This window comes from Anguilla anguilla, chromosome 18 (assembly GCF_013347855.1).
Source record: "Anguilla anguilla isolate fAngAng1 chromosome 18, fAngAng1.pri, whole genome shotgun sequence".
NCBI classification, from domain to species: Eukaryota; Metazoa; Chordata; class Actinopteri; order Anguilliformes; family Anguillidae; genus Anguilla; species Anguilla anguilla.
The window spans coordinates 3046657-3064710 of record NC_049218.1 but is presented as its reverse complement, the minus strand read 5'-3'; the positions used below and the strand labels follow the sequence as shown (position 1 = coordinate 3064710).

The 18054-nt window shown below is 46.4% G+C and overlaps 1 protein-coding gene across 2 annotated transcripts in view; it reads left to right on the top strand.

Annotated features, from left to right (window-relative positions):
• wdfy4 (WDFY family member 4) overlaps positions 1 to 18054 on the top strand; it is a 79663-nt gene that overhangs the window by 24706 nt on the left and 36903 nt on the right. For both annotated transcript variants that reach the window (XM_035399946.1, XM_035399945.1), the window contains exons 22-40: positions 289 to 400; positions 1352 to 1542; positions 2155 to 2307; positions 2410 to 2483; positions 2828 to 2989; positions 3353 to 3444; positions 3720 to 3816; positions 4592 to 4797; positions 5260 to 5426; positions 6004 to 6123; positions 6395 to 6559; positions 6829 to 7002; positions 7947 to 8073; positions 8784 to 8938; positions 10050 to 10288; positions 10801 to 10922; positions 12838 to 13029; positions 13491 to 13603; positions 17576 to 17653. In XM_035399946.1, the coding sequence (XP_035255837.1) occupies positions 289 to 400; positions 1352 to 1542; positions 2155 to 2307; positions 2410 to 2483; positions 2828 to 2989; positions 3353 to 3444; positions 3720 to 3816; positions 4592 to 4797; positions 5260 to 5426; positions 6004 to 6123; positions 6395 to 6559; positions 6829 to 7002; positions 7947 to 8073; positions 8784 to 8938; positions 10050 to 10288; positions 10801 to 10922; positions 12838 to 13029; positions 13491 to 13603; positions 17576 to 17653 (2739 nt within the window). The remainder of the gene's footprint in view (positions 1 to 288; positions 401 to 1351; positions 1543 to 2154; positions 2308 to 2409; positions 2484 to 2827; positions 2990 to 3352; positions 3445 to 3719; positions 3817 to 4591; positions 4798 to 5259; positions 5427 to 6003; positions 6124 to 6394; positions 6560 to 6828; positions 7003 to 7946; positions 8074 to 8783; positions 8939 to 10049; positions 10289 to 10800; positions 10923 to 12837; positions 13030 to 13490; positions 13604 to 17575; positions 17654 to 18054) is intronic.

Genomic DNA, 18054 nt, shown 5'->3' with positions numbered 1-18054 from the left:
GATGTTAGATTTCAGCATGAACTGTTCTCGGCAACATAAGTGTTGAAAAAGAACCCCAGTGAATGTGTTTCGTTAGACTCACAGCACCATACTGAAATGTCATAAATATTTGCACTTATATACACACACAATACATAACTGTGTGATACACTCAAACAAACTGTTACTCTGGGTTTTATTTCCTTATGAAACGACCCTAGGCCATGTTCATTCTCATGTTTCAGACAGGTGGGGGATTCCTTAACACAGCTTAACACAGTGACTCCCGTTTCCTGGTTTCTCTTTCAGATGGGAATCACTTCGCGGGATAACTGCACCCCGGTGTTCCTGGCCCGAAACGTGGCCCAGCACCTCAGCGGGACCTCTCGCACCATTGGCGCCGCCCTGGTGGGCCGTTTCGGTAATGCCGCGCAGCCGTGCGTCGTGAGGAGTTCCGGATGTTTCCGTCACGCCTGCATATTTTATCGTTTACGTCAGACTCTAAAACATGTGCTGCGTAAGGCTTGGAGCTTGACCTCTTGATCTGAGGATTATGGGTTCAGATCATGGCAAGACTCGGCCTGTAATTCGCTTGAGCCGGGTATTAGGTATTGGGCTCAGTTTTACCAGTAAATATCCAGCTGTATAAATGAGTCGCTGAAGATTATGGGCAGAGGTTGACGTAAGTGGTATGCAAGCACTGTAGCGTGCATGGCGAAGAGATTACAGTGCGAGGCACTTTTATGTTCCAACAAAGTGCGTACCTAAAAATAGGTATAAATTTGTTCCATTATGACAGAATTGCTGCACGTTTTCATATTTTTTGCATGGATGCGTACTTATGTCAACCCCTGACTTGTCTTACTGTATTTTGCAAAAAGAGAATATTTAGTGCTACAATGACCAGTCCTGCCTAGGCTAATGATTATTTGTATTAGTGTGGCTCTCAGTACTGGCATGTTTTTTTTGTTTCAGTGAACTGAGGGCTAGATTAAAAATAGAAAGGTCTGTTGGTGCTCCTCATTGCACAACAGCTGTGAATGCTGTGCACTCCATATTAAAAAATGATTCACTGAAATATTAATGACAATCACGTTACTGCACAGTCATGCCCAAATAGTAAGCACAGTTTGCGAGTACAATAATATCTCACATTTCAGTCTTTTAAAACAAAAAACAAGACTTGGTGTCGTGTTGTCTTCAAATGTCGGATTTGCTCTTTTTGTTAACAAACCCAAGTCGTCATTATCTAGACATCATCAGCTAGCAAATACTGTAGGTGTCCAGGACGCCTCAAACCCAGGTCTTTGCCTAGCCGCAGGGCTAACGCACACTGCGTCTCTCTCGTGTCTTCGTCCGCGGCATCTCTCAGGGGTCAGGACGTTCGTGTCCAGCAGCGCCGCCGACAGCTTCCTGTACATTGGCGGGCCCGCGGTCGTCCTCAGCCTGGTGGCCATGGCGACGGACGACAGCTCGCTGTACGCCGCCGCCAAGGTTCTGCTGTCGGTGCTGAGCACCAGCCCCAGGGTGGAGCGGGAGATGAGCAGGACCGACGGGTATAAGGTATCGCTACCCCGCGACTCTGCTGCACTAACACTAACCCTAACCCCTAACCCCTAACCCCTAACCCTTACCCTAACCCTAACCCTAACCCTTACCCTAACCCTAACCCTAACCCTAACCCTTACCCTTACCATAACCACAGCGTGGAGCAAAAGATAAACAGGAGCGACGGGTATAAGGTATCGCTACCTTGAGACACTGCTGCACTAACCCTAACCTGAGCCCTAACTCTAACTCTTACCCTATTAACTTAACGTTACTGGAGATTGCCTATCACCGCTTTAACTGTGCAGGTTCCCCCTAGTGGCCAGCTCAGGCACAAGCAGACTGTGATTGCACTGTAGCTACATGCTAATGAGGTTCCGTTATGTAGATGCCTGTGAGGATTATCACTAGTGCTGCTGAATGCCAGCACCTCCAACACGCCGATCAGTAACAGCACTTTGACATGTACTGGGATTATTCTTTTTATGATTGTGGGGATGATACAGGGAGATACAGATTCAGAGTTCAGTTTGAGCCGTAGTCAGCTTGGTCACGGGTGCTCCAGGGTCCACAGCTGAGCTGGGTGTTTAGCTGCGTGGGGGTTGATGGGTAATTTCCTCTGTGCAGTTGCTAGCCTTCCTCCTGAAGACGAAGTCCCAGCTGATCAGCCACAGAACATTCCAGCTCATCCTGGCCATCGTGGGAACCATGGAGCTGGGGAGCGGTTCCGTCTACGTGCAGAACCTCAGTGCCTTCCGGGACATTCTCTGTGACTTGGAGGTGAGCTTTCTGATTGGCCAGGGTGGGGATATCACAAATGCCCAAATGCCTTAATCCAGCTTTGTGTGTGTCACTGAGGAGCCGTTCCATTTTTTCTTCCAGGTGTGGCAGAATGCTCCCGATAACCTCAACCTGCTGGTTTTAAACCATTTTGCTGACATTCTGAAATCGTCGAGGTACGTCTTATGGCTGAACCCAATGTGCTGTACAAATCATCACGCTACTGCCTTAACCTGCAACCATGCTTCTAACTGATTGTACTGACCACTTCTTATATTACCTGCGTTTCAGGCTAGCTGCTGTTTGGATTCATTTTAATGTTCTCAGGTCTCTGCTGTGATTGGTGCTCTGTTTAATGCACTCTGCTGTAATTGGCGCTCTCTTCCCCTCACTCTGCTGTGATTGGTCCTCTCTTCCCCCTCACTCTGCTGTGATTGGTGCTCTCCTTCCCCTCACTCTGCTGTGATTGGTGCTCTCCTTCCCTTCACTCTGCTGTGATTGGTGCTCTCCTTCCCTCCAGTCGTGACGGGCGGAACGCGGAGGTCTTGCACCGCCTTGGTGTGACGACGAAGCTGCTCTTCCTGCTGAACGAGCCCACTCTGACGTGCCATAAAACCCGCCTCATCTCCTCCATCCTCAGACAGCTGCTCCATGGCTTCTTCAACACAAAGGACATCTGCAGGTAGCACGGCTGTTTGGATTGGGTATTATACCTTAATTAGCACTTTACCCCAATTGAATTTTCTGCAGTGTTTCTTTTATAACATCATGTGATTGGCAGTGACTGAAATGAGTTAAAGATATCATACATACAAAAAAGGCTAAACTTCATTGTACAAAAGTACATTGGACGAATCACAGTGCAGTTGGTTTGAGTCTTTTGTATTTATGTATATATAACTCAAGTCAAGTAGTGAGTAAGTGTAGTTTGTAAACTGTTGGCAGGCAGGCATTTTAAAAGCTGCACTGTGTGTATGTGCGTGTGTGTGCGTGCGTACGTGCGTATGTGTGTGTGTGTGTGTGTGTATATGCATTATCCCTGCAGGCTCGGGCTGTTCCTGGTTTACACACTGCTGCCTCCTTCCCTGAATGAGAACAGCATTTTCTCCGGCATCGTCTTCGATGTCTCTTTCCAAGGTGAGAACTATAGTCCAGGCAGTATAAACTTTCAGGAATTTCCTTTCACAAAACTCATCCAGACAATATAAAATATTTAAACGCTTTTCACACCTTAAAACAGAGAAAATTGTGCCCTTCATTGAGAAACTTCGTTCTCTTCATTGAGAAACTTGGTTATCGCTGTCCTAATTAGGATGATATTCCGCGTTCCCCCGATGAGTAATTCCTCAGCGTTCCTGCGCTCCAGCCTGCACGCTCTAACGCAGACGTTTTATTGGACCTGACTTTTGCAGCCCTGAGCCAAACACCTGCGAGGAGCGTCTGGATCCGGAACCAGTTGCTGGAGATGCTGTTCTGCCTGATCGGACCCGACAGCTCGCTGCCTCAGAAGTGAGTGTCTCCTGCTTTGCCCGTTTTTTAACTGTCATCTCCTGTCTTTAACTGTCATCTCCTGTCTTTAACTGCCATCTCCCGTCTTTAACTGCCATCTCCTGTCTTTAACTGCCATCTCCTGTTTTTAACTGCCATCTCCTGTCTTTAACTGCCATCTCCTGTCTTTAACTGCCATCTCCCGTCTTTAACTGCCGTCTCCTGTCTTTAACTGCCGTCTCCCGTCTTTAACTGCCATCTCCCGTCTTTAACTGCCATCTCCTGTCTTTAACTGCCATCTCCCGTCTTTAACTGCCATCTCCCGTCTTTAACTGCCATCTCCCGTCTTTAACTGCCATCTCCCGTCTTTAACTGCCGTCTCCCGTCTTTAACTGCCGTCTCCCGTCTTTAACTGCCATCTCCTGTCTTTAACTGCCATCTCCCTGTCAGTGCAGATGGTGGTCAACCGAGGACCGAGTTCTGTTTCTGTTTTGTATTTCCCCCCCACTTCTTCACTGTGCACATTGATGATTTAATGAGAACAGTTTTGAAATAACTGAGATTACCACTTGAATGACCTTTATGATACCCATGGCGAGCGAGTCTTAACCCGTATGATGATGATGATGACCTGCTCTGATGATGGTGTCTGTGGTGATGATTGGTGATGATGATGGTGTCTGTGGTGATGATTTGTGATGATGGTGTCTGTGGTGATGATGACGGTGTCTGTGGTGATGATGACGGTGTCTGTGAGCTCACTGCTGTGTTTGCTGTGCCGGTCGGTGTCCTGCAGGAGCCAGGAGGAGGTGTTCTTGGCTCTGGGGCCGGACTGGTTCCTGCTCTTCACTCAGAGCCACCTGCACTCCAGCACGGTCACGCTGGCGCTCAGGCTGCTGACCCGCCTCCTGTCCTACCCCGCCATTTTGGCTCGCTTCAGAGACGGCATTTCTCCCGGCGCCCTGGTGGAGAACATGGCTGAAGAGCCCTCGGCCGTAATGGGTACGTGCACCGGACACGTCTCTCCCAAAGCATTGTGGGTATACTGCGGTTAGCACGCGTTACCTCGCACAGAGGAGGCTCCGGGTTCGAGTCCTGACCGGCTGACTTACTCTGGCCTTATTGTAGATAACGTAAAGACTCGGTGTTGGTCACATGACTCTGGTCTTATTGCAGATAACTTAAAGATCCAGTGTTGGTCATGTGACTCTGGTCTTATTGCAGATAACTTAAAGATCCAGTGTTGGTCATGTGACTCTGGTCTTATTGCAGATGGCTTGAAGACTCCGTGTTGGTCACGTGACTCTGGTCTTATTGCAGATAACTTAAAGATCCAGTGTTGGTCATGTGACTCTGGTCTTATTGCAGATAACTTAAAGATCCAGTGTTGGTCATGTGACTCTGGTCTTATTGCAGATAACTTAAAGATCCAGTGTTGGTCATGTGACTCTGGTCTTATTGCAGATAACCTAAAGACTCCGTGTTGGTCGCCTGAGAGCTCGGGCTGCCCGTGTCCCGGGTTCGAGGTGCTGCAGAGGCTCCTGGTCAGCCATGTGGCCACGCCCGAGATCTACATGCTGCTAGCGGCCCTGCTCCTGCAGAAGAACTGCTATAAAACTGTCACAGGCCAGGTAAGGTGTGTGTGTGTGTGTGCGCTTGTGCAAGCCCATGTGTGTGCGTATGCGTGTGTGTGTGTGTGTGCTTGTGCAAGCCCATGTGTGTGCGTAAGCGTGTGTGTGTGTGGCGGTTTGGAATCAATCAGAACCACTTCTGAATCTCTCTTCAAATCCCTCCTACATGGTACAGGCTAGTGGTTGTCACGGCTAAACCACTACTGATGATCCTCAGACTAATGTCTTACAAAAGTAACTGTACTTTTATAAGTCCTAAATCTGCTATATTTACTTGAAAGTATAATCTAAATGATTGTATGTATGCAAGTTCATTCATGGACTTTGGAAAATACAATTGCAAAAATGTATTTTGCAATTACATTAGTTGAAATGACAGGAATTCATGGTACTATAGGTGTGGAAAGGGTCCCAGATTTTGGCCAAGAAAGAACCCTTGAGCTAGATTTGGTTCCTCTACAGCGACACAGAGAAACCTTTTGGAACCCTCTCTTCTGAGAGTCTAGCAGTAAGACATGGGGGTCTCCTCCTCTCCTTTCTCCCGCCACCCACCCCCCACCCCCTTGCCCCCCCCCAGGCGGATCTCGACGGGCTGCTGCAGGAGGTGATCGACTGCAGTAACGATGGACCAGGGCTACAGCTCTGCTCGGATGCAGCCCAGGTCCTGTTAGAACTGGTCAAGGTCATCCTCAGCAAGGTCAGGGAACAAAACCATCACCGGGGGAACATTTACCCTTCTGGTCGGTTTTGGGTCAAATTGGGGTCTGTTTTAACTGACACTGACTTGTTGTGCAGTATAAATAAATCTAATATGGAGATGGTACACAGGTCACACTAGATGCAGAATTTTTCCAAACAAATAAACACTAAACCTTATGAAACATTTTGTTACATTTTTGGACTTAACTCGCTCAAATGTAAATTCTCTCTCTCTTTATTTTTGGTCCGTTACGGGCGTGATCGCGCAGCCCTCAGCCGGAAGTGAGGGCTCATGGGAAATGCAGTTCCCAGGCAGCGTCATGCAGTTTTTCTGTTTGGTGCACAGTCTGCACCCGCGGGACCCCCTCTGGAGTTCCCCGGACTTCCTGAATGTGCTGGCAGCCACCGTGTTTCCGCCCCCCAACCCCCACCAGGTGAGTCCGGGGTAGTGCTGCCCACTTACCAGCATTTTCCCCCAAATAGTGACAGCAGCAAAAATGATTTGTCAGAATATTTAACCTGGCTGCTTTCTGCAAATTACACGGCCTAAAATAGCTACATCATATTACTTTCAAATGACTTACATGCTTTAAAAAACTGGTCGGGTTGGACACATCCTCAGTCATTTGGATCCAGTTCAGGGGGTCTGCTGTTGCCATGGGAACGTGCTGACTGACACCCCCCCCCCCCGCCTCTACCCCAGACCGCCACAGAACCCTCTTCCCAAAACGGCGCAGACTCCGCGGAGGTCCCGCCCCCCCCGGCGCCCCACCCCGCCCGGAAGCAGGTGTGTGACTTCATGCGCATCTTGCTCATGGACAGCCTGATCAACGTAGCCGCCAAAAACAAGCTGCACCCCTTCGTGCTCCTCCTGGAGGTGAGCGTGCGCCTCCCCTCCCCTCCCCTCCCCTCCCCTCCCGCCAAAACCGCGCAGATCTCACGCACGCTTTCTCGGGACGGGGGGAACTCCCGCACCTGAGAGAGAAACGGAACCATCTCACTCTCTCTTTCTCTTTTTCTCTCTCTCATTCTCCCTCTCTCTCTTATTCTCTCTCGCCCAGGGAATGTACCTTAACTTCAGCTTTACACGCCACTTCCCTAAAAGCGCTTGCTCTACGTGTCTAACTGAACACATACTCCTTTCTCTCTCTCTCTCTCTCTCTCTTTTTCTCACTCTCTCTTTCTCTCTCTCGCTCTCCCGCGCACTCTCTCGCTCTCTCTCACAAACACATATATAAATCTTGTGTGTACATATATATATATATATATATAAGTGCTGTAAATGGTGAAACCAAAATGTATGAAAAATACCCTTTAATAAAAGCTGAGAATCTGCACTTTACTCGCATGAGAATTGTTTAATTACAAATCTAAAATTGTCGAGTACAGAGCCAAATCAAGAAAAAATGTCTTTGTCCCTAACATTATGGATCTCACTGTGTGTATATATATATATGGGTATTAACACACACATGAATAGATGTACCTGTCAGAGTATTACTTTCCATAGGAAAAGAAAGGCAGTTGGCAATCCACTGTGGTACAGTAGAGTCTTTTCAGTTGAGGGCTGTGTTGTGTTGTGCAGTGTTTTGTCCAGGAGGTGGCACTGTCTCCTCAGTTATGAGGTTCTGCAGTGACGGCTCATTGTTGTGCGTGCCGTGAGTCTGTCATTGCAGCACTGCCTGTGAGCCGCCAGGTCTCCACCTCTCCAGGCTTCAGCACCGCTTCAGTACAATTCCCATGATCAATTACCGACAATAAGAGGACCGTTTCTGTGTGTGTGTGTGTGTGTGCGCGCGCACGTGTGTTTTGGCTTTCCAGTTTTCTCCGGAAACGGCCACGCAGGAGCAGAAGCAGACCTTCCAGACGGAGGTGCTGGAGTTCCTGATGGAGATTGTGCACATGACCTGCCAGGAGGAAGGCCAGGCCACCCATGTGGCCAGAGACGGTACTGCACCCTCTCACACCAGCATTACTACATACACCTGTGCCATTCTCACACCTATATACACCTGTACCATTCTCACACCAGCTTTACTACATACACGTGTACCATTCTCACACTTGTATACACCTATACCATTCTCACTCTAGCTTTACTACTGTACATACACCTGAACCATTCTCACATCTGTGTACACCTGTACCATTCTCACACCTGCACACACCTGTACCATTCTCACACCTGCACACACCTGTACCATTCTCACACCTGCACACACCTGTACCATTCTCAGCAGTTAAAGTCTGTGCATTTGTTACACAGTGAGCCGTATAAATGAGTGAGTATAGCGGGTAAAGTCTGTGCGTCTGTTACACAGTGAGCCGTATAAATGAGTAAGTGTAGCGGGTAAAGTCTGTGCATTTGTTACACAGTGAGCCGTATAACTGAGTGAGTATAGCAGGTAAAGTCTGTGTGTTTGTTACACAGTGAGCTGGTATAACTGAGTGAGTATAGCGGGTAAAGTCTGTGCATTTGTTACACAGTGAGCCGTATAACTGAGTGAGTATAGCGGGTAAAGTCTGTGCATTTGTTACACAGTGAGCTGGTATAACTGAGTGAGTATAGCGGGTAAAGTCTGCATTTGTTACACAGTGAGCCGTATAACTGAGTGAGTATAGCGGGTAAAGTTGTGCGTTTCTTGGCTGTTTGTGCAGAGGTCCCAGCCGGTGACAGGCCAGTCGGGAAGACGGTCACGCTGGTGGATAACGTCGCTTTCTTCAGCAAGAAGCTCGTGGAGAAGCTCTACGAGGGAATGTTCTTAACTGAGCCAGAGAAGATTCTGGTGTTCATCGCAGAGCAGATTGTTGTGGTACGTGCCCTGAAAAACACACACACACACACACACACACACAAACATAAAATGCTTTTAAACATTGATTAACAGAATTAATTTAACAGAATCTTGAACCTTTGAATCTCTGCTTAGACATATGTCATTAGATTACATTATTATTTGCCAACCAATCAGCCTTATCGAGATTTACTTTACACTTTAGCCAGCAGTGCAGCTGCATATTTCCTGATGTTTCAGAGCTGCCTCTCTCCATGGTACAATAGCACCACCTCATCGATCATATAGCATTCCTACCTGCAACTCTCTCTTTCTTTGCTTTCTTAGCTGTTATACCGCAGTGTGTGTTAACATTACATAGCGTTATTGCTTTGGTTGTTGCAGCTACATAACAGAAGTTAAATCATAACTGCAAAGCTGTAGTGTTTCACCATGCGGCATCGGTTAGCGAAAGCGTGAGATGCTAGCTGCTCACACCGCGGAGGAGAATGCGCTCTGGGATACGCTTTCCTTAATTGGCGGAGAATGTTACAGTGCCCTCGACTTATTGGTTGGTTGATGGCAGTGGATTGGTTGATTGGTTGGTTGATGGCAGTGGATTGGTTGATTGGTTGATTGATTGATTGTTGGCAGTGGATTGGTTGATTGCTTGGTTGATGGCAGTGGATTGGTTGGTGATTGGTGGATTAGTTGATTGGTTGCTTGATTGATTGATTGATTGGCAGTGGATTGATTGGTTGATTGGTTGATTGATGGCAGTGGATTGGTTGATTGATTGATTGATTGGTTTATTGATTGATTGGGTGTTCGCAGTGGATTGGTTGATTGCTTGGTTGATGACAGTGGATTGGTTGGTGATTGGTTGATTGGTTGATTGATTGATTGATTGGCAGTGGATTGGTTGATTGATTGGTTGAGTGGTTGATTGATGGCAGTGGATTGGTTGATTGATTGATTGATTGATTGGTTGATTGATTGATTGGATGTTTGCAGTGGATTGGTTGATTGGTTGATTGGTTGATTGATGGCACTGGATTGATTGATTGGTTGGTTGATGGCAGTGGATTGGTTGGTGGTTGATTGGTTATTGATTGATTGATTGGTTGATTGGTTGATTGTTCATCCCCAGGTGCTGGAGAAGGGCCCGTCGCAGCGGGAGAAGACGGTGAGCGTTCTGTACAACAGCGCCAACCGGGCCGTGCTCTACTTCCTGTCGCGCCGGCGGCAGACGGGGGCGGAGCTTCAGGCTGTGGTGCGGACGCTGAGCGTTCTGCAGCAGCAGTGGGACGTCCTCATGGCCACGTACAACGGCAACGTGAACTTCCTCACCTGTCTCCTCCACTGCCTCCTCATCCTCAGATCCGGCAGGTAGGAGCCCTGAGCGAACGCACTTCACGTGAAGGGGTGCTGTGAAACGCCCACCTGTGTAGATGTGTTGTACATTAAGACCCGCACCTCTGCTCAGTGCCTAAAAACGTCATGTAATGTAACGTATCCTGGGGCACTGAGGTTAAAGGTTTGAGAAATACACTTTCCAATTTAGTTTTTCAAGTCAATTAATAAAATTAAGCAAATAATAACATTTTATTTGTCTATTTCTTGTCCTATACTAGGTTTCTGTGTGTCTGTGTGCTCGTATTTGTATTTTACTCAGTGTGACTGTGCTAAAGTCCATGACATGCAACATTCACCTTATATCTCATTTTTAAAAAGCCATTTACTTAGGTTCATTTTCTAAGGCTGTTTGAACTTTTCTACATAGTTTGTGTTAAATGAGAATTGGATTGATAAGCGTACTCACTGGAAACTACGTGCTTTTAAGAGAACAGCTCCAGCTCGGACCCTTTTTGACGCTTTTGTCGTTTCGCATGCTCCCCCAGTTACCCAGAAGGCTTTGGGTGCGAGACGCACAAAAAGCAGGCGAGGAAAATCTGGTCTCACCTCCTGCCGCACAAGAACAGCCAGCCGAGTGCACCAATCGAGGTCCCCAATTCTGCCGAGGGTGAGCGGCGTCTGCCAGCGCTGTGTGGGGGGCGGGACCTGGGGGTGGCTAAAGGGGAACCCCCCCTCCCCACCAAAAAAAACATTCTATCTGACCCTCTGAATAATTGATGTGACCTGCATTTAGTATGTCAAAATCAAATCTTTAGTCTGTGTTTTCAGAACACTGTTGTAACTCCTCCCCTTTTGAGACCTTTTAAATCTTTAGAACTGGAAAATATTCAGTAATGTGACAAAAGTATGTTTTAAAAAATATTTTTCTAAAGTGGCTATCACAGTATTTAAGACATTATTGAATGTTCGGAGTCTTGTTTTAGTCTCATCTGAATTGAAGCCTCCACTCAATTTTCTAAATCCATCCCCTCCAATGAAAGGGGAGGAGTTATACCCTGGTGACATCATTGTTTGCGAAGGGGTCTGTACATTTTCTTTGTCGTGAACTAAAAGACTAAAGCTTAATATGTGAGATTAGATAAATTATTCTAGAGGTTAGGACCAACGTGTAAAAAAAAAATGTTTTTTTAAGGGGAATTCCCCCTTTAAATCCTCTCTGCGAAGTGACCACGGCTTATGTTCCAGTTGAGCTGGTCTCACTCAGCACATTGAAAACCCAGGGCAATTCCAACGTAATGCAGAACTTTCCTCACAACCAAAGCATTTAGCATTTAATCCCTTTCACACGCTCGCCAGTCCACGCAGCTCTGGGTGAATGAACCGTGTCGTGTGCTTGTCTTAGCAATAGCCCAAGCGTCATTCCAAACGCGTCGGTAAGCGGAAGGTAGGTAGTTCTACTGGCACAAAGTTCAGAGCCTGAAAACATCATTAAGAAGAAAAATATTATTCTTAATATATACGTACAGTCTTTCGCCGTGCTACTGTAGAATTGTTTTTAGTATCGTCGTATAACTTTCTAACTGCACCCCCAGGCTTTTATTATGAGAGCAATAATTTTTGGATGTTCCACTAATCTTTTGGATAATTTTCTCAGTTTATATTGTTCTTTATCTCTTACTGTTAACATTTTAAATATGATTAACTGAAAGAAAAGTACTGTTAAAAAAAAAAAAAAAAAAAAAAATCTTGTTTTGCAGCTGTATGCCATGTGTCTCGCACTACTTAAATCTGAGGACAGAATTATGATATCTGGGTGCAGTTTCCCTATATTCATAAAATAGCTGTGTGTCAGGCCAGGATCAAATATGTATTTGAGATGGGTTAACTCTATTTAAAAATGTTAAAAACACCTGCAGATCCCTGGCCATTTTCATGGTACCGGCCAAAACGTACAAATTAAATTAAAAAATATGTTTTTGTTTTCAATATTTGTTAAAATAGATATAGAGGTTCCTTTTAGAATTAAGTGGGTGATCTGCCAGGATCTGTACTGTTTAAAGGAAGGACTAATAATTAGAACTATAATAATAGAGTAATAATTGGTTGTGGAGCTCTTTTCTTACATGGTGCACATTGTACAATAAAAGTCTAGATTAAATAAAGACCATAAACATAGAATAAAATGGTAATACGTGTAAAGTCGTGTATTGTAATAATTGTTCGATACCTGTCTGAATCGGGCGGGGCACCTGTCTGTCTGAATCAGGTGTGGCGCCTGTCTGAATCGGGTGTGGCGTTCTTGGCGTCTGTCTGAATCGGGTGTTGAGCCTGTCTGAATCAGGTGTTGAGCCTGTCTGAATCGGGTGTTGAGCCTGTCTGAATCAGGTGTTGAGCCTGTCTGAATCCGGTGTTGAGCCTGTCTGAATCCGGTGTTGAGCCTGTCTGAATCCGGTGTTGAGCCTGTCTGAATCCGGTGTTGAGCCTGTCTGAATCCGGTGTTGAGCCTGTCTGAATCCGGTGTTGAGCCTGTCTGAATCCGGTGTTGAGCCTGTCTGAATCGGGTGTGGCGTTTTTGGCGGCAGTGGAGGCGGAGCTGAGGGCCCTGGTGGAGAGCACGTGGAGCCGGCTGATGGTGGAGCGGAGGCGCGAGCTGGAGGAGAGCCACAAGATGGAGGTCTCGGCGAAGCCAGGCGCTCGCGAGGGTCCGGTGAGCCTCGCTGACGTCAGCCCGCTGCTGGAGGAGACGGCGCTCAAGGCCTGGCAGCTTTTCATCGGTCAGTAACAACCTAACCGGCCCTCATTGGTCAGCCACATTCTCTTCCATCGACTGGCAGCTTCTCATTGGTCAGTCCCAGCCTAGCAGACCCTCATTGGTCAGCCACATTCCCTTCCGTACCCTGGAAGCTTCTCATTCGTCAGTCACAGCCGAACAGGTCCTCATTGATCAGCCACATTCCCTTCCACAGCGAGGCAGCTCCTCATTGGTCACACACAGGTTGGGCCTTACAGTTGCGGGTTTGAGTCCTCAGTGGGAAGTGCCCCGCTGGGTGTGAAGCAGTCTCTGACTCTGCTGAAAGGCAAACTCTATTCTGAAAGCAGAATAGCGGTGTGTGGTGAGGCACATTTGCACCGTTCCAGACTGAGGAGGAAAGGCAGGTTTTTAAAAGTTCTGGAACAGAATATTCTCAGTTGGGTTACTGTGTAGTGATCAGCGCTTGGGTTGTTTCTCCCTCAGACTCTCAGAAGAAGAAGCTGGCCACCTCCCACCAGAAGAAGACCACTGTCCTCAGCAGTGCCATGCGCACCGCACGCAGGAAACTGGGGAAGACCACGAGCTGCACCATCGAGGTAAAACACCTTGCTTTACTGCAGCACAACACTTTACTGCAGCACACTGCTTTACTGCAGCACAACACTTTACTGCAGCACCACACTTTACTGTATGTGCCATTACTATTCTATTTATGTGTGTGCCTGTGTGCGTGTGTGTGTGCCTGTGTGTGCGTGCGTGTATGTCAGTGTGTGTGCAAGTTCATGTGCATGCAGTTGTTTTAACGTTGTTCATTTCATTGCAGACGGTATGTGTTATGTGTGCTGTATGGCTGTGAGTGTGTGGTTGTAGTAGACAATGCGTGCAAATACTCAGACTGCAATCCATCCTCTGTTTTTTTGGGCCTGCCATTTGGTGGAAAACATGGGCCCATATATCATTAATGACACCTTTTCAATCAAGCAAAAAAAACAAACAAAAACCAATTCTTTCCACTCTGTGTTTGGGAAAGTGAACGTGTACCCCACACGCACAGGAAAAAAACACCTCTTCTGATTGGCCGTCTCTGAGTGGCTGTGTCACGGCGCTCGTCGTTTGTGACATACAGGCGGTTGCGAGTTTGAGTCCCCTTCGATGTGCCGCGCTATTAGCAGCGCGAGAATCCGCTCACAGGTGTACCCCCCGCCCCGAGTGCACCCCTGGTGCCACACCACCAAGTGGGGGGGCGACTTGCCCTGGGGTCTGTTTAATTATTTTTTAAATTAATTTTGATTATTACAGCCGATTACACCTCAGTGAGCAATGTAATTGATATTTGTTAATTTTTCCCAGGGAACATTCTGTAGAACATACAGTTTGCTGTTGAAGGTTAAAGACTCTGTTATTGTTGTTTTTTTTCCCCCTTTAAACGTGCCCACATCATTAGTTCCTCCTGTGGAAAAAGCTCGCCATCTGGAAACGGAAGCGCCGCGATATTATTCAGGCACGAGGGCATGAAATTGGTGTTTCTGCGACTGCTGTCTATTCGCGCGCCGACGAACGAACGGGGGGCGGTAATTATGCGGAGACTCAATCTGATGAAAACATTATTCATTTTGTGTTATTCTTTATCATATCAAGCCCTGACAGCCTATCAGCAACTTTGATAAATTGTTCTTCTCCCAAATGCGGCAGCAGAATATAATAGTTTTTGGTTTTTTTTGTCTTCAGATTTGATTTTAGAAGTTGCCCTCGTATTGCGCGAACAAAGTAAAAAAAAAAAAAAAAAAAAGATGTTTGAACGTGATTTTAAATGTGTTTGTTTCAAGTTTCTCTCTCTGAAATGAAATTGCTTATTTGTTCCGTTGAATTATTTTTTCTAATGCTGTTAGCGCCAATTGGAAAGAAATGGCATTATTTAGCACAGCTAAAAAAAAGATTACATAAACATTATTATGTTATTAAATGCAGTTTTATCAGTGAAATATGCAGATGGGTTGTTATATTTGTTACTTTTGTCTTTGATTATTTTTCCTATTCCCAAAGATCTTTATAAATTATTGATTTCACCTGGTATATGTCATTTGCAATTTATCTATTCGTTTGTTTTTTATTTAAAGTTGAGTTGATAGTTTGACTGAAATTTCAGTTGCGACCATTAGCAGAGTAGAAGATTGTTAACAGTGGGACATTTAGGAATGATTTCTGTTGGTACTGTGTTTTTGTATAGTACACTGATCATAATAGGGGGCGTGTAACAGAGAGATGATGGAATTTAACAGGAATTATTTTGTTGTATGTTTTTCCTGAGCTTTCTTATTTACGTTTATACTACCAAAGGTCATCCATTGGATTTTTGGATTTTCAACTTCTTGGTTGTTACAAAAACCAAGACTGAAATCAGCTGAACAGCTTTGCTGCAGGAATTTGACAGATTTAGGTTTTTTTGGAGTCCCGTTCATCGTCAGCGCTGTCTACTGCTGGAATATCGCCTCTGACAGTTATCAAAGTTGTGTTTTTTTAATGAATAAATGTCCCATTAGTGAGCTTGTGACAAGGCATCTGTTACGTGTTGGTTGTCTGTAGTGCGAGACAGATGCGTTGTGTCCCTCTGAAGTTTCCCTGGAAAGTGCTTCGGCACCAACCTTAAAGGGATTTAGTCTGGAAACGACCGTACCATTTGCATAATCATATCTTTATCTTCGTATTAGAAAGATAATTAACATCACTAATGATCAAGTTAAGTTCATTACACATTCACCAACAGCGCACAATGAAGTTGACATTATGTTGCATTATCAACAAAGGTAGTGTTTTGTTGGGAAGCAATTAAAATGTAAATTAGCATGATGTTAATTGCAGAGGGGATGCTAAGTTGTATATTTAATGCAAAATGCCTATAGAACCAATGGAGTTCTTATTTAATGAACATGGTAATTGATACTGTGTATTAGTTATGCTTTTCTTAATAAGGGATCGGGATTATGAGAGGGGGGAAAATGTAAAGTTTTTTTATTTCTTATTATTCACTATGTGCTAGCCCATTCGTCTGCGCACGTACATGTGATTTACACACGCCGTCTTTTCTCCACTGCAGCGTGCACGCAATTTCCCCCCCCCCCCCCCCTCCTTTTTTTTTTTTTTTGTTGGAATTCATAACAATGTCTTTATTTAAGTGTTATAATTACGCCTGCAGTCGGTATTTCGTAGAACTTCTCGGAACGGTGATGCAAGTGCTTTCCTGGGAGGAGAGCGCAATTTAATAAAGGATTTAGTGTTCGTTTGCTGGCTGCACAGCCGAGCGGGGCTCTCCGAGAACGATATTAAGGGCTTTATTTCTCCATAAAACACCGGAGAACGCCGATGCGCAAGCAGCGAGACGCTGGAAGAGCGGAAACACAGCTCCGTTTTTAATCAGCGCCCAGCAGCCGTTTCCATCGAGGCCCCGCGTACCGTGTGGGTTGCGCTAATATCCACCTACCTATCTGTGTGTGTGTGTAAATACACTCATCGTGCTGTACATTTCATGTATTTGGTCACTCGATCGCGTATTTTGTTCATATATGCATGTATCTATATGTACTCATTTTGCGAAGAGTATACGTGCGTGTGCGTGTGCGTGCCAGAGGGTACCCTTCATACCCTTAAGTAGGGAACGTTTTGAGGACGATTTCAAAGGCCCTGACTGTTCCGTTCCGTTTCCGGCAGATTCCGGGAGTATGACCGCTACTTGCAGGCAACCCTCGGGGTGGTCATGTGACTTGCGTTCAACCGCACCGGCGGTTTCGACCACACCGGGAACGCGGTTTTTCCCGCCTTTCTCGTGGTCGGTTCGGTCGCCGTGGCGCCTCCGCTAGGCGCGCGCCCGTTGCCCGCGGTGGCGGGAAAGCGTTTCCCGGGTAACGGTTTTTTTTTTTCTTTTTTTTTTTTTGTTTTTACGGCCGACGCGCTCCGAGAGAGAGAGAGGGACACCACTGCGATGATTGGCTTAATGACCCGCGGAGCCCGGCCCCCTGGCGGGGTAAACGCCAGTCAGCTTCATATATCAGCGGGACGCCCGCGCTGGCCCCGCGCCCGAAGCCGCCGCGCTCCGCCGCGATGTCGCGGCCAAACTTAATTACGCCGCGCCGAAAAAATAAACACGATGGCGTTCGGAGACGGGGCTTTTATCGCGGGCCCCGTAGCCGGTGGGGTCTCCTCCCTGACTAATGCAGCGCTGGCTAAAAAGGAAAACAAGACAAAGCAAAGCAAGGCAAAGCAAAGCAAGGCAAACGAGACTAAAACAAACCGGTTGGGCCAGGCTAATGATGACGCGCGAATCGCCCCCCGGAAAACAAAACACAAAAAAAAACCAGAATAGAGATCAGCGCGAAAATCAATGTTTGTCGCGCCAATTAAATGAAATGGAAAGAAGTAAACGGAGGATGTTTCCCTCAGTGGACCGGAGGTGGGTGTTCCTGGGCTCACGCTGCATGCAGGCCGGGGCCCCGCTCGTTAAAAAGCAGGCCTGTCGCCTCCCTGCGGGTCCCCGCCTGTGTTTAATCGCTCCGCCCCTTTTCTGCTTTCTGAAGGAGTACCTGATGTGCATGGAGGCTCACCGCAAGACTGGCCAGGAGATGTTTGAGCGGTTACTGAAGAACCACGTGCAGGTGTGTCTCTGATATGTCCTGATACATCATGAGTTTTTTTTTTGTTGACCCAGCACAGTGTTGGCTATCCTTAGTAAGGAAATCCTAATGTTATCCTTAACTAAGCTAGGAAATCCTAATGTTATCCTTAACGAAGCAAGGAAATCCTAATGTTATCCTTAACGAAGCAAGGAAATCCTAATGTTATCCTAAACTAAGCAAGGAAATCCTAATGTTATCCTTAACGAAGCAAGGAAGTCCTAATGTTATCCTAAACTAAACAAGGAAATCCTAATGTTATCCTTAACGAAGCAAGGAAATCCTAATGTTATCCTAAACTGAACAAGGAAATCCTAATGTTATCCTAAACTGAACAAGGAAATCCTAATGTTATCCTTAACGAAGCAAGGAAATCCTAATGT